The sequence below is a fragment of the Xenopus laevis genome, chromosome 3L, assembly GCF_017654675.1.
Source record: "Xenopus laevis strain J_2021 chromosome 3L, Xenopus_laevis_v10.1, whole genome shotgun sequence".
Lineage (NCBI taxonomy): Eukaryota > Metazoa > Chordata > Amphibia > Anura > Pipidae > Xenopus > Xenopus laevis.
Window position 1 is genome coordinate 36053501 of NC_054375.1, and position 17092 is coordinate 36070592.

At 42.2% G+C, this 17092-nt stretch overlaps 1 protein-coding gene across 3 annotated transcripts in view; it reads left to right on the plus strand.

Moving 5' to 3' along the window:
• The first annotated feature begins 1976 nt into the window (after nt 1-1976).
• Nucleotides 1977-17092, plus strand: part of pcdh1.L (protocadherin 1 L homeolog) — a 140413-nt gene continuing 125297 nt past the window's right edge. For all 3 annotated transcript variants that reach the window (XM_018250560.2, XM_018250566.2, XM_018250564.2), the window contains exon 1: nt 1977-2471. In XM_018250560.2, the coding sequence (XP_018106049.1) occupies nt 2399-2471 (73 nt within the window). In that variant the 5' untranslated portion in view covers nt 1977-2398. The remainder of the gene's footprint in view (nt 2472-17092) is intronic.

The window sequence follows — 17092 nt, forward strand, 5'->3', positions numbered from 1 at the left end:
TGAGCATGTTAAATAGCCCATATTCCCAGGCTGTATTTACAGGAATGCTTGATTTTGCATTGATTTAATCACCAGAGATATGCTAAATTGCAAGCAATATGGCATTTCTGGGGTTAAAAGTAACCATGTGATTAAGGAGATACATAGAGATGCAGGTGGGACCACACCCAGTTCACAAACAGCAGTATTTTGGTTTATATTAGGCCCCTATATTTCACTAGTGCTTGGCTTTAATGTTGCGCTTCCCCTTTATTTCTGGCAAGGGGAAGTTAAATATGGAGCAGAATGAATGTTAAAAATTAACTGGTGTCTTATATAAGTTACCAAGAGTTAGAAACTCAGTTGCATAGCCTTAAACATATCAACAAGTGGGGGTGCCAGATCATAGGTGTACAAGTGCCCCCCATTCAGTGGTAGATATTACTGGGCCCCACAGCAAATAGTTTTTCAGGCCCCCAAAACATCAGGGGTGAGGCAGTGATGTAGGAACAGGCATGATGACATCAGAAGTGGGCACAATGATGTCAGTGGAGTTATGACACCAGGGCAAGGTTATTGCATCACTTTGATGCAACTGGCTGGATTTCTATCCAATATTTTAAAGTGCCGATGCCCAGTTCTAAACCACACAGGTGTAGGGTTGCCACCTTTTCTGGAAAAAAATGCTGGCCTTCCTATATTTTTGCCGTATTTTTCCTATTAATAGAATTGGCGTCAAGCTTCATTTTAACCGGCCAGGTGGCAACCCTACACAGGTGGCAACCCTATATTCTGCTTGATGATTAAGACCAATCTTTTAATTCCAGGTATGAGATCTATTATACAGAAATCAGTTATCCAGAAAGTTCTGAAACACAATTTAGAAAAAAAACCACTTATTTTCGATTGATTCGCTTTTTTTTTTTTTTTTTGTATCAACGAGAAAGGTGAGTATCTTAGTATTTAAATGCTTTTCATGTACAGTATTGGCCAGATTAGCGCTCGAGTTTCATAAGGCTCAGACCAGAACAGGCCTTACAAAAACTAGGGATGCACTGAATCCAGGATTTGGTTTGAAAAACATATTAGGATTCGGTTTGGTATTCGAATCTTTTGCAAAGGATTCTGGGGTTCGGCAAAATCCAAAATAGTGGATTCGGTGTATCCTTAAGGGCCCTTACTCATGGGAGTTTAAAGCTGCGCTCCCCTGCGTTCCGGTCTTATGCGTTCAGCCGCAGGGGAGCGCAGGAGTAGACGCGCTGAATTCTTTTCAATGTGGCTGTACTCACACAGACGCATGTAAGCGCTGAACGCAGGAAAAATGCAACATGCTGCGTCCCAACCTGCGTTCGGATCTTACATGCGTCTGTGTGAGTACAGCTGCATTGAAAAGAATTCAGCGCGTCTACTCCTGCGCTCCCCTGCGGCTGAACGCATAAAACTGGAACGCAGGGGAGTGCAGCTTCAAGGGCCCTAACAAAAACGGAACTGTTAGGGTGAAAACCAAACAGGTGGTAACCCTACCCTAAAAATAATGGTTGAGCCCAATGTTGTTAATAGGGAAAAAAGATAAATATATAGGAACATCAGAAAAGGTGGCAACCCTAGCAGCCGCAGGAACTGCCGAACCCTCTCGGTGGCATTGACAGTAATAATAGTAGAATTGCAAGTCATTTAAGAAGCACTGGGGAAGAGAAGGGAAGTCTGCCTCCACCATCGCTGATTCGCTGAAGAGAAGCACTCCTGTCCAAGAGGTTCTGCAGCAGCTACAGCTTGCCCAGTTGCTAAACGTGCCTTTTTGCAGACAGTGGAAAGCTGTGATTCAATATAATGTGCTGGTACTTCTTATTGAGAGTCCAGCAGCAGCAGCAGGTTAGATCAGACTAGAGAGCTGCAGCAGCCCTATGTTGTGGGCAAAGCACCCCTCCTAAATAAGAGTGGGGGGAGCTTTAGCCTCTTCCATCATTTAAGGGTAAAAAAAAAAAAAACCTCTCCCCATTTGCAGAGTTAAGGTATGCAACAAGCACACAGCAGCTCTGCATGGAGAGGCAGCAGCACAAGTAGCTTGCCAGGAGCCAGTGCTGAGAGCTGGAGCTGATAAGGATCACTGGCTCCTCCCCCTCGTATAGAGCGAGAGAGAGAGAGAGAGATATTGCTGCTGCTGCTTTCAGCTCTTACACACACACACGGCACAAACACTTCGGCACTGAAGCTCCGGCTCTTCCCGATTGCTGCAGCTTTGGAGCTTAGTGCAAAACCTACTGCGGATCTCAAGTGACGAGTGGAGCCGGGGAGGAAGGAAAACTTGAGCTGAGATATAAGCTTTTGGGTGGGTTTGGGGAGGGGGAATTCTCTTTGCCTGTTCGGCTTATTCCTGGACTTGCGATTTTGTGGATGTGACAGCGCGGAGTGTAGAGCAATGCAGAGCCGGGAGAGCGGCAGGGGAGACGGCTGGGGAAAATCGCTTGGAAGCGGCGTCTGCTGCCGCCAAGGTAAGTGACTAGTCGTCTCTCCCTCGTGCAGTTTGTGGGGGGCACTTCCACTATGGCACATTGTTCTTGACATTGGTTTCCTCCTTCCCTGCCGTACCCTATTCATATTTTAGGGCTAGTGAATCTTCAGTCATTTCCATTACTTGTGCTGCTTAGTAATTAGACTTATTATTATTATTATTAGCTAGTAGTTACGCTCAGGGTCTCCTTATCTGCAGCCTGGCAAGGATCTCCCCACAGCACCCCACTATTAATTAGGGCGTTAACCCCAAAAAAGGGACATGGATATGGGGTACTGATGTGTGTGCTCATTGGAATTTGGCAGTGGATTAATTGTGGTGTTGGAGATACAGAGTAAAGAAGAGCATTGGATAACTGGCACAGAGAAGCTTGCACTCTACTGGAATGGGCTGCTAATATCAAACACATGAACTGGGGGACAGGGCTAATAATCATCTCCTGTATTTATAGGGGATAGTGACTATTTGTAGCTGCCTCCAGATATGCCAGAGGGGTGATAATAAACATTTGGAGCCCAGATGCAATTTCCACAATTATGGATGGTGGGGGAAAATGGGGAGAAGGGTTGTATCCTTGTTTGTATTATAGCGACATCAGGAGAGGGGCTGTAGCCCATTCATTTAAAAGGAGGGCTTTTATTGAATCTATATACGAAAGAAATGGGAGAAAATGTTTGACATGTATCCAGTTATTCTAGTGCAGAAATGGGGAGAGAGCGTGTCCCATTCACACAGTACAGAACAGGGAGATGGGCTCTGTGCGTTTTATGTGTCGCTAAATGGGGAGGGGGAGCTGTGTCCACTTGCACCTTATAGAAGTGTGTGCGTGTGGGGGGTCAGCATGTGTTGGATCTTGCAGGGGTGTCCAAATGCACCCCATGTAATTTGGAAAGTGTTAAATATTAACCCCCCTCCCAGACTAGAAGAACATTATCCATTTTCATCCAAAGATATCTGGGGAGTGGGGGTCTATTCTCTCTATAAAAGGGGGTAGTGGTAATGGCCATATGAACCCTCCAGATCATATTTAAAATGGCAGAGGGGTATGCCCTGTACGTGAGCATAGGGGGCAGCGTACAACATGGTGATGTGCCCAGTCAAAGAGCAATGTGAGACTGAAAGCACTGGGGTGCTAAGATGTACCATTGTGGGGGTAACTTAACCCGCTCAGTGCCGTGTGTGGCTTGAACATTGGGGGGCAGTGGTGGAGCACAGAGAGTAATTGTGTTGCCCTTGCAATGGGCACTTTATGTGAGAATGATACAGCCCCTGCATGCTGGTGCCAGAAGCTGCTGCAGTACTTGGCTACGCACAGTGCTGAGTGCACTATAGACCAGACAGGCTATGAAGATAACCAATATTGTGTTTTTTTGAGGGAGTTCTGCATCATTCAAGGTGCTTGAGATGGGGAGGGGGGAGCACCATTCACCACAACCGCCAACTTCCCTCATCTGACAGTTAGACTATGTGCCAAGTTGACACTGGGGTTACGGGGGAGACCCTGCTCAGGAGAGACTGACATAAGGAATACAATGTATTGGCTACAGCTGCTGTAGGCACATACATGGTCTTCATTAAGGATCCATTCATCTATCAGGGTGGGGAGCAGTTGGCTTTTCTGGTGTGCAGCATGGGTGCAGGTCTGAGGTGACAGTTGGTGTAGGCAGTGGAGGGGGCATCGTATAAAGAATGACTGACAGAGGGACTCTGCTAGGATGCATAGGCTGAGAATTGCTCCAGGGATAGACGTATATATTTTCTCAATTAGCCCCGAAGAAAACTGTAACATATAAAGGTGCTTATGGAGAGTCTCCTTTCTGGGATGCTGCAGGGGTGGCATGTTAGTTTGCCCCCTCCCCAGAAGACGAGAAGACTTCTATGCCGCTTGCAGGTGTCCAAGCAGCACTGAGCCAGCTGGCAGCAGAGCCGGGTGCTACGGGGAGCTATCTGCCATGTCTGTGCTGAAATGCTCTTCCAATCCCAGCATTTTACTTCTCCCACCCTGTCTCTGCTGCATTCTATTTTCTTACAAAATGCAACTTTGTATCTTTTCATGCGGCTCCCCAGCTACTTCGCTCTAATGGTATTTGTACTCTTTCCTCCTTGTGTTTAAAACCAAAGCACACAATCCCCCCCCCTTTGCAAATTGGCTAAGAGTCGCCTTTAATCAGTGAGCACCGTTCAAATAACCCAGTCTGACAGTAATAAACAGTCCCTGTGAGTTGGCACTTTAGAATAATGGCACCGAGTCTGGATGCCTCCCCCCTTCTTCTCCTTCTTCAGGGAATGGATGTGTGGACAGAACGCAAATGGATTTGCTTGGGGTGGGGGCACACATAAACAGATGGGCAGTGAGCCCCCCTCAAGAAGTAGAGACATATGAATGGCTTGCTACACTGGATTTTGCATCAAACACTCCAGTTCACGTTGCAGCCATTTCTACCCTCTCCGTTCTGTATGCACAATGCAACGCTCTGCCTTTTTTTTTTTTTTGTCAAGATACATTGTGCAGAATAATGAAGATAAACCCGCACATAAGTGATCCGAACACAAGCCTGCTCTGATAACTGCAGGGATACTTCATTATCATCCCAGCTAATAGAGTCCCTATATACCGCTCAGGAGCACGACACATTAGCCATGAAATATATAAATGCCATTCTCCCTTACCGCTCAAAGTTTTGGAGGTTTAATAACCATGATTTCGTACTAAAGCACATCCGATTACATAATACATTATTTTAAATGATTTTTTGCTTCCGTAGTTGACCCTCCTCAACTGAGTAAATGTGTATGCACGCTCTACACGGATAGTAAGTCACATGTTATGTTCCATGTTGGCGGGTCTTGCCCCTTTAGGCGCCTGGTCGCCCCTGTGCTGTGTGTGTCCAACTTTTTCAATCGGTTGGGCGTCCTGTTGATTTCCCTACCAGCCACATTTTAGCCTGTGTAGCCTACAGACCTCCCTGCATGCAGTCCTGTTAGGAATCATTTTGCTGGAGTCGGGATTAATAACAGAACTGTGCCTTCAACAATCCAGTGGGTCTATTTAGCAGGGAGTACAGTTTTGGGGCACCTGTTGGCACCTTTCGCCGTTTCACAGTTCCTTGCCGTTTGCGTGTTTGTTGTGTGTGTGGATATATATATATATATATATATATATATATATATATATATATATATATATATATATATATATATATATATATATATATATATATATATATATATAATATATTATATATATGTGTGTGTGTGTGTACTGTTTAGACAGTATGGGAATGAACATGAAGTCAAGGCTTGTGCACGCTATTTACTACAAACACACACCTTGCCACAGGCTGTTATGGCATAAATTGTTCATGTTGTCATTGTTTGTGAAAAAGGCCGACTGATAGCTGGAAAGGCAGGTTGGAGCAGCCATCCTGAGATGCTTAGATACTGTGGCGGCCAGTTGGATGGTCACACCTTTCCATATACACAGAGCATAAATCTCTTCATGTCACCGTTGCTTTAATGAATGTCTGGCTGGTGATGGTGCTTAAGAGCTGGCAATCTTATTGATCTCGGGCATCTTTCCTACATTCTCTGCTTGCCTATAATTAAGCAAGTGCTTTCTGTGATCCCCCAACAGTCTAAGGAATAAGACAATCCTATCTTTCCATCACTTTCTTCCTTAAGTCTATTGGTTCTAGTTATAGCCGGTGCTTCCATGTTTACAATACAGTGTGTAGCAGGCAAGTATTGATTTCATAGTAGACTTTTTTTTTTTTGACAGTACCTAATTTTCTTATAAAATGCATAAACTGTATTTTTCATCCAGTTCCCTGAGCATTTTGGCATTTTCTTTGGAATAGAGAATTTCTCAGTGCCGGGGATCTAAACACCACCAAATACCGTTTGGAATTTGAATGGGCACCCCCTTTGGGGTCATGTCGGACCTCTGTGAAGTAGTCGCAATAACAATAGTGCTCAGGCTCTCGAAGTCGGACCTGGTTAGGGAGGCTGGGTAGCAGCAATATTCCGGCAGTAATGGCAAAGCACAATGGATTATGAATAATCATTGCAAATATGACTGCGTAACACAAAGCGTCTGTCAAATTTCGGGCTAAGTAACCCTGGTTTTTGTAGATAAGGCATTGCATTTAGCGTTAACTCGGAGGATCTGGTATTTACCAAAGGGTAAGATTGTGTGTGTGTGTGTGTGTGGGGGGGGGGGGGGATTGAAAAGCAGGTGATGAAAGAAGCGGGGCATATGCTCTGCTGAATCAAAATGCTCTGCTGAATCAAAATGCTCATTTTCAACCAAGAAGGAAGATCAGAGGTAGAGCTGGTGTGTGGGAGAGACTCTCTGCCTTGCATCAGTCATGTAGCTACCGGCAGCCGTTTAACACTTGTTGTTTCAGCATAATGGCATCAGTCTCCTTTTGCACCCCACTTTCAGTCACCTGTGCATTGTTACCCCTATTTTTTTTCCAACCAGTAGAGTGAATGGATGAATATTCTGCTATTGCTCCCGTACCCAGCAGTCCTTCAGTGCAATACAAAGATAGATTTTTATTGTCTGTGCATAATTGCAGAGCAGATTGTGCCTCGTACATTTTTTACATTTTTGGATTTGTGGCTCTGCTTCATACATAGTAATTCCAATTTAAAATGCCTTATTCCTCACCCCCCCACACACTCACTCTCTCCCTCTCCCTAGTTCCCAGGGTTAACAGCTAGAAATCTTAAGTGCCTTATCATTCACTCTGATTCCCTTGCTCGCTCTCTCGCATTATTTCCAGATCTGCGGGTGTTTGTGTGCGCAGCAGAAGGCAGGCGGCACAGTATGGAGAATCTCGTAAAATGAGGCATGATTATGTATGTAATTGAATGGCGTGCACGGCTCTAATGTAGCTTTATAATGGATGGCGAAGTCGCACTCCCCTGTTATGCAGTTTCAGTGCCGTAGATGCTTAGGGAAAGCTGTGTGGGGTTTTTTCTACCTTCCATTCCCTCCCAGCCTGAGTAATGCCTAGAATCATACAGATTTATGGACAGCTCCTGCAATATGCTGGGAGAGGCAGCCCCATTAAAAGGAGGAAAAATGTACTTAATGCGTTTGAATGCGATTTGGAAGCCCAAATCCCGGTTGGGGGGCATATGGGGGAATGGGGAAAGTCCTCTTTTCTTAAAACTAGTTAGAGCTCATCTGTAAGCATTTCATGGAGGGCAAATTGGCTGAACCGAGTGTATCTTTAATTATTGACATGTCTGCGTTTGAGCCTTGCTGGGATTCTACATAAGCTGTCATGTGAAGCTGAATTCTGCTTTCCTGTATACAGAGTATTTTGTGCTTGTAGATTCTACAGCTAAACCTAAAATAGGCATATGTATAATATAAAAAGAGCTATCTCTATAACATGAATTTCCTTTACTATAAAATGTGTATTTTTTTATTTTTATTCTCCTAGAGAGGGGCTTATGGAATTTGATCCAGACCATTTGGATTTTGCTTTAATCTGCACTGTCAACTCCCTCTGGCAAGACATTAACCCTCCCAGGCATTTATTGTAGATTGTAAGCTCCTGTGTGCTAGGGATTTTTGTGCCTGAAAATGTATTGATGGTATGAGTCAGCACAGACCACATGATAATAGGTTTACCTTTTTAATTTAGAATTACGTATTTTACAGAGCCCTGAGAATTAGTCATGGTGAATTAATTTACATCTGAGCTTACAATCTTTTTTCTGCCTTGATTAGAGTTAACAATCCGCAAACTGTAATACCTCTTCACTTTTTCATGGCTGACTGAGTGGACTTCGGTCTCTAATTACTCTTTTTCCCTATACCCATGAGAAATAATGGCTAATCATATGTGAAACTCCCCATTCTATTTAGCATAGAATCTTTTCTTATTTTGACAGCTTGTGATGGTTTTCCTTACTTCTGCCAGCAGAGGCATTGTGGAGCTGGCTTTAGCATGTGTAGGCAGGTACGATGCAGCGTTAGGCTGTATTTTTATATGTCGATAATTTGAATCCACAACACCAAATAAGCTGCCTTCTGTTGCTTTCACTGTTCATTTCACATTTAATTTTCAAAACGGCGTGACTGCCAGTGTCAAGATTTATCTATTTGAAGTACAGAGCAATCGGAGTTAACACATGCTGTATTTTATATGCCTTCTCCTTGAAGCCCTATTATAACCGGCTGTAATCTCTCAGACATGAGCTTTGTTATTTTTATGGAAATATAGGCAGACGTTCTAAAACTGTATCTGTCTGACTGTTCTAAAAGCCAAGGGTCTGTAAATGCAGTGCCCATGCCATGAAAGAAATGCATTTGTGGATATAGAATTATTGATATGTTAACACTTTTCAAGCTGTTGATGTTAGTGTTGTATTGGGAGACAGGCTATTATATATGCAGGATTGTATATAGATGCAGTGATAATTTCCAAGCAGACTGTGGGGCTAGAACAGTGTGAATGTGAAGCAGAGCCTTGCTCCAAAGAGCTCGCAGTCTAGAGTAGGGAATAGATGACTGGTGAGAAATGAAGGGGAGGGGAGGTTTGGACCCAAAGAAAAGCGAGAAACCACAATTACATGTACATAAATTAAGTTTCATTTTGCAATTGTTGATATGTAATTCTGAAACAAATTTTGGGTTGGAAAGTTGATTCCCAGAATGTCACGGTCTTGATCAGAGGTGAAGAAACGGAGTGGGTTGTTTTGTTCATGTGTGCCACTTGCTATAATGCACTTTTAAGTTTGTACAGTGTATATGAATTGGCGGCATGTACAGTAGGTATGGGTCCCTTCCTATGTAAGTGATGTACATTTTCCAGCATTGTTTGCGTTCACAGGACGGTGATAAATTTATCACCGTCTCTGTTCATCTGGGCCTTTTGCTGAGTGTTTGTGTAAGGCATGAGCCCAGACGCTGCTGTGCAAGCTGTGATCTCCTGCTGGACCAAAAGGTAGACTTGTCTTCTGATAACAGATGGCCTGGGTTTGAGGTGGTCCCAGTGTAAAAGTGAAATTCATGTCTCTGTGATTGTCCATTGCTAGGGACGGAACGGAAGGGATTTTCCTGTACCATATGGGTGTGAAAAACCTTTTGATGATGCGGCACTAAGTAGCCATGTCCTGCTAATGGGAAACAGATTCCCTGTGTGACTTTGTCCATCAGGTCCCGGAGCCAAGACACCGCTTCTATAAGTGTATTTTAGTTATTATATTATTTGAAGATCCTTCAGTTGTTCATGTATATCAATTCAAAATATTCTTCTTTTCTTTTACAATCACACTTTCAGCAGCTTCTCTTGTAATAATCCTGCCATAGGGTTGCAGCTTAGCGATGACTGCCTATTAACATTAACACGAGGATAGAAATCCTCATGATTGTTAGCCGGCCTGCCTCTATGTATTTATTATCCTTGTGACTGAACATGTGGTCATTAAGCTTTCTTTTCCCAGTCCGTTACTGCTGTTTATGAAATGGGGTGCCTTTTTTCCCAAGCCGTGCTCTCTTTCCCATGAGACACGGGAGTACAAAATCTACATTTAAAAACAATTGTTTTTTTTAACTGATATAAACATGGATGTGAGAACGAGAACCATTTTATGCACTTCATTTGGCATGGTGATATAAACCCAGTAATACAGTGGTTCTGTCGCAGGCTTCTAAACTAGGGTAGAAATTATTCTTTGCAATTAACCCCTAATCAACAGACACTATGATTGTCCTTACTCTGTGATGCGTTCTTGGTCCATAATTAAGTGCATGATTAAGTTACATATTTTGCTTTATTATCCTATCTCATGGTCAGGGATCTAAATCGACCAAAGCATGTTGATTGTATACCAATAACCGTTCATGTTCTTCCAAAGTGATGGTTTTTTTTTTTTTTTTTTGTTATGCATTTTGGTACATTATTAATGTGAAATGCACTGCAGGGGGTTATAGTGGTAAGCCAGTACAAGCTTTCCCTCCTTCCAAACAATCGGCACTACGTTTTTACCTAGAATAAGGAACACCAACGTATGCTGGGTTAAAGTGAAGTTTGCTCATATTACTATATAACATCTATTAATCAGAGCGATGCTGGCAGTTGGAAAAATGGCTGCTGTAGTGCACTTTCTTGCTAATTAAAACAAGGAATCTGTCGGCTCCTGCAGATACTTCAAATAAAATCTTTGCAGATATGCTGCTGAAGAAACAGAACTATAGATTGTTAGTTACAGTACCACTACTCACCAGTTTTGAAGGCCAATTATCTCTCTCTCTCTATAGGTCTGCAACGCAGAAGTGCCAATATGCCATGCTTTGTCTTACTTGCCAACTCTTCCTAGACTTTATGCTTCTATGACTACCTTTCTCTTTTTCCTAATCTTTTATTCTGTATCTAATGTTTCATTCTGTATGTGTCTTTCAGTGTGCTGCCCTGCATTTGCCCGTATAGAGCTTTCAAAATCTGTGATCATAATCCGCTGATACCTACACAGCAGGGTGGCCCCGTCTCCAGTTTTGTGAATATATAAGTATAGCTGGGGCTGATCATCTTTGTATAACGCTTATGTGATTTTCTGTGTGTCTCGCATTGAAGAGGAATGTGCATTATACACAACGCTTTCCTTGGTGAAGGTGAAGTGGTGACAAAGCTCTAGATTCCGTGGCGCTGAAAAGGCTGCGGGAATACGTTTTAGATCTATATATAGAGCGAGGACAATACAGTATTTAAATTCCACGGTGACATTTATTCAGAATTCTTCTGATCTTGTCCATCAGAATTTCATATTTGATCAGGATATTGGAATGACTTGTACGGATGGAATCCGGAAAAGAACTTTCTCAGAAGCAGGCAGTGCAGCAGGGGTGATGAACATCTATTATCGCTCCAATTGTTATGCAATTTTCATTGAAGCATTTTCAACCCCCTAGACACTTAATGCTGCCTTGTCAGCAATCGTGGGGTAAGATCTGTCATGGTCTGTGTAATAGAGAGGCAGAAATCTTGTGCTGACCTATAAGGGCCCATTTGTCAACAATAGTTGGATTGCGATATTGCATTATTATTATTATCATTATTATTATTATTATTATTTTTTTTTTAATTGTGTCATTTAGCTTTAATCATCTTTTTAAGATAATGGCAGTTATGGAGATTTAATGTATGTACTTGTGGAAAACAGTAATTTAACAGTAATTTCAGATCCTCATCTGTGGTATGATGTGAGGATTGGTGGGCAAGGTGGCAAATGAGGCATTTTTTCTTTAAAAATATTCTATTATCATTAATAATGTTGTTAAAACAGGTTCCTGAAATTACCTTAACTCTACTGTGTCTTGACTTTGCCGGCTTTCTATAATCCAATTGGACAATAGAGGCTAAAGTTTGGATCCTTGGCTTCTAACCGAATACACATAATCATGGGAATGTCTGCTCATTTGGTTGGGTCCCCAAATAAGCTGATTTTTGCTTGGTTCAAACTATCTCAGACCTGTAAGGAGAGGGCAACATCCACGAGCCATGCTATCCTCACCTTAGGGGTTTTCCTGACACCTGTTAAATCTACAATCTGATATTGATCACAAAAACTGTTTTGGCCCCATACATAGGTCAATTATTGGCCAGTTTGTTCAGGAGTGATAGCAGCCAAATACAGTATGTACCTGGAATCTCTATCATAGTCAGGAATGCTGCTTTTTGAGTAAACACATGGAGCAGGACCGTTGATCATTCCTTATCTATAGCCTGTTTACATAGAGATACTGGTAGTATCTAACAAGGCATCCATCTTGGGGTAATGCATCTGCGGATAAAAGAGAATGTCACAAAAGGTGCAGAGTTTGCTCCAGGATGGTGACTCACAGAAACCAGACCGTTATTTGCTTTAAAATAAAAGTAAATATTACTTGTTCCAGTAACCTACACCTGCCAATGATCTAATCTTGCCTAACCCTAAGGGCTTAACTTCAAGGGAGATTTTGATCTGATTTTGAGTCAGACTTTATGACCCACAATCATTTCATGCAAACACCGCAGCATTTTGTGTGACGTTCTCAAATCTGAGGCGCTACTGATAGCAACGGGTTACCTGTTTGAGAGTAAACACCTTACTGGTTTCTGTTGGTTACTAATAGACCTCATGCAACTCACGAGGATAATGTGCAAAAGTTGCCATATAAGTGCCCACCTTTTTTGCCATCCGCTTAATACAACAATGCATTCTATTAATGACTTTTTCACATTGTTACAAACGCTGAGCTACTTTAAGTTTGTTTCCCCATTTCTTTTAGCTTGCAATCAATAAGGTTTCCTTGCCAAAGCTATTTACAAGAGGTATTGGAGGGGGATCGGCTTTGGTCAGTGCTTTTTAAATTCATGTAAATGTGAAGTATCACTTAATCAAAATCCGCTCTTAAGGCGACATGATGGTTTCACAAGGGCTGTGTTGTGCCAGAGTTGTGTCTGCCAGCTGCTCTGAAGGTCAAATGATTAACCTCCAATGGCATCCACCTGCACAAGTGTGTGTTGTAGACATTTTTAGGAATGTATCAGGTCTTGAAGAAGGTCATGGAAATTTGTTTTCTCCCCTTGATTCTCCAAAGGGCAACAACTGCCAAATCTTCTTCCATTGGTTAAATTTCCTTATTTGATTTCCAGGCTATGAAGTATGGGAATGAGGTCACAAGCAATTTCGTATTTGCAGACTTTTATCTGAAATAGGACCTGTCTGCTACCCCACCCATTGTTGGAACACATTATAGCGCCTCCCTAGAATAAACTGGTAGTATTTTAAGAACATCAAACAAAATGGCTCAAATGTACATTGCTGTGTTGTATGATGATGTACAGTCCAAAGAGCCTGGAAGGGTCCCTGTTCTATACTTGCTGTTCTTAAGCTGGCCATAGATGTTGAGATTTTTAAAAGATCCGATCGTCATCATGAGACCACGATTAGCTCAGAACGATCGTATGATCTACAAATTGTCTATCAACTAAAAAGACCAATTTGCCAGGAAAACAAAGGGTTAGATGCCTGCTTGGCCCTGCAAACATAGATAGATTGCACTGGGGCCGATAAAGATTTTTTAACCTGGTCGATCAATTTCCTGACAGATGTCGGCCGAAAAATCGTAAGATGTACGATCGTTCTAATCCCACTAACTTCACGATAATTTCAAAGGATTGGTCGGACTTCGCTAAAATCGGTCGTTCGGCAAGAAAAATCTTTGCGTCTATGGGGAGCTTTACACTATAATTGTGACATTTAGTATATCGCTGCAAAAATGTGCCAACCATCTTTAAATTGGCTATTTGCAACCTATGCTGTCACCTTGAAATCATATAATAATTTATCTAGCAGCTGACATATTGTAACATTTAACTATGCATGTCATTGTGCAAATCTCTGATTTAAAAAAAAAAACAACAAAACACTGATGATGTGCGTGTTGTCACCAATATAGTGTGGGAGGGAGGTGCAAAGATTACTCATTAAGTCTGTAAAGCAAAGCTAGTAAATATAACATTTAGATTATTATTTGGAGCTGCCAAGAATGCTCATTAGTTTGTACACAGTTAAATGAGCTGATCTGGTGACATGATGTTTTCACTTATTTTTGTTTCTCGTTATTTTTTTTCCCTTCAGTCAAAATTATTTGGTGCTGCTTTCTGACTTTTATTTCTCCATTTCTAGACTCAAAATTGAAGCATGTGAAAGGAAGGAATGGTTTGATTTGTGACTTTTTTTTTCTTTGAGAGGGATGGGAGGGAAGCTCCAAAGGCCATGAGAAAACATTCACCCGTGTCCTCCTACCAAATGGTATTTTTAGATGTAATAACACATGTTTTCAGTCATATCAGTCATTAGTGGGAAGGTTCGCTTTTGGCTCGGGCGTGGAGGATCTACGTTTTACTATATGTGTGTGTGTATATATATATATATATATATATATATATATATATATATATATATATATATATATATATATATATATATATATATATATATATATATATATATATATATATATATATATATATATATATATATATATATATACACCCTGACGAAGATTCCAATACGGAATCGAAACGTTGGTCCACCAATAAACCTGAATTATAACTAGATGACCTGTGTATCCTGATTACTTTTGGAGTGCCGTCACCTATGGGACATTTGTATAATTCTACAGACTGGCACCCAGCTTTTAAATTTCACTTATGGTGTGCGCTCCACGTTCGCTTGGACTATATATATATATATATATATATATATATATATATATATATATATATATATATATATATATAATCATGTGACTTTTTGTCACAAAACAAGGAACTAAAAAAAGTTTTTCCCTTCCCACCCCTAATTTACATATGCAAATTAGGATTCGGATTTGGTTCGGTATTCGGCCGAATCTTTCAAGAAGGATTCAGGGGTTTAATCCAAAATAGTGGATTCGGTGCATCAATAGTTGTAAACAGTTGTTATCAAATAGGATCTGCTAGAGAATCTTCTGTACCTACCTGCACAGGGCGGGTTTTAATCCACCCAATTTGTAGTGGCAAACAAAACACTGTTAAGGCTACTGGCACATGGTGTGTTTTCCTTTCTCCTCTTCAGTACAGAAATGTGAAAGTATGCATTTTTGTGTCAAATTGTTGGTTGTCCTGTGAATGTGCCAAAAGGCAGATGAGGTGCATTTGCAGATATATGGGGTAATAAAAGGCACTAAATTTGACATGGGGCAGTAACCCATAGCTAACTGTTGCACTTTGAACAAATTGCAAACGATTTTTGTGTTAGTGCCTTATGCTACATATAGGGTATGACATGGAAGTCAGACAGAAATGTTTTGTATTCATCCTGGATTCGGTGCATCTCTAGTATTTATCCACTTGTTGCCAGTATCCTTATGTCTGAATATATGGTAAGCAATAGTGATGTGGGGGCCAGCCTGATACCCGCGGGTTTCGCGCCGACTTTGCACTTTTACTCGCACTCTTCCCCGCCCGCAACAGTCAAATGCCGGTTTCCGGGCTCATCTTTTATAGACGTTGCATCTGCTCAGTGTCGGACTGGGCCGGCGGGACACCGGGAAAAAACCCGGTGGGCCCCGGGCTCTTGTGGGCCCCGGGCTCTTGTGGGCCCCGCCGGCCCAGATCCGCTACTTAATTTGGCTGCGCGCCCCCACTTTGTCGGGGGTCGCGGTAGAAAAGAGGATCTGCGCATGCGCACAAAGGTATTGCTGCGCGTGCGCACAAATGCGGCGCCGCGCGCATGCGCACTGCATCCGATGAAGCACGCCGGAGCAGCAGCGGGGGCCGGAGCGGGGCCCTGGGGCAATAGCCCCGGTGGGCCCAAAGCCCCCCAGTCCGACCCTGCATCTGCTCGTCCCGCCCCTTTTGTGACATCATCGGCGGGCGGTGCGGGTCTATAAAAGCAACCCGGAAGTCGGATGCGGGCTAAGGTAGGGCTGGTGGGTCGGGGGGAAATCCAGACCCGCACATCACTAGTAAGCAACACAAATCTCTCTACATGCACAATCTCCAGTTGAAAATACAGTATGGTTTTCAGGAAACTGGGGAAAAAAGTAAAATCAGGGAAATGCAGTATGCATTAGAAATTGGTTGGACCTCAAGAACAAAAGTGTAAAAATTTAGCAAAACTTAGAGGATGTAAAATTGAGGTTTCAGTTTATGGCGGCAAAGATGTGCATTTGTGTGGTATGTCTGTGTCTATTCATATGAATGGGACGGTATTCTGCATTTGTCAGGTGCTATGCCATTAGCATGACCGTTCCACTTTCACCTTGCCTTCAGGCTCTCTCACTTGAGAGAAAATAAATTACTCTTGTTTCCTGTCTGTGGGAAACCTGATTGGTCAGTTAAACTCAACTCACTGCCTCCCATAATGCACTGCTACATGTTTGCCAGGAAGTGAGTGGAAATGCTCTCTGGGCCTGACAAACTCAGGAGATTTTTTTTTTTTTCCTATTTTCTCCTTCGAACCCACAACTTTTGTTCCACATACAAGATACTAAAGCGTTCCTGCTTCCGAGAGCTATTTTAGCCGTGTGGCCTTGTATGTTAAATAAAGAACTTTCCTGTCACGTTGCCCTAGTCCAGTGGAAGGTGACGAGTGACAGATTGTCTCACTCCTAGTGCCGCTTTTGTTTTTTTCCTGTATAACAGATTAGACCTTTCAACTCTTCCAGTCTATTACAGGGATTTCGGGTCAAGGGGGTAAAGCGACAGAGTTGTTTAAAGATGACACGTGTAATCCTGTGCTGAGCAAACACCTGCTAAAATGGCCCTGTGTCTGCATTATTCAACGGCTTCTTGTTTTTAACTTGCAGTCCCATAAACTGAGCAAACACAAAGTTGATTTGAATGATTCTGTGACCATTGGTCTGCTGCATAAAGTCCACCATAAAGGCACACTTCTAAAATTGCACCCATGCATGTCTAAATGCATTTTGTTAGTAATTTAATGAGAGCAAAACCGGAATCTAAATATTATTGTCTGAATAATATGCTTGTCTACTAAAATAAGACCTGGTAAAGGATTTTAACCTTATATTAAAGGGGATCCAAATCC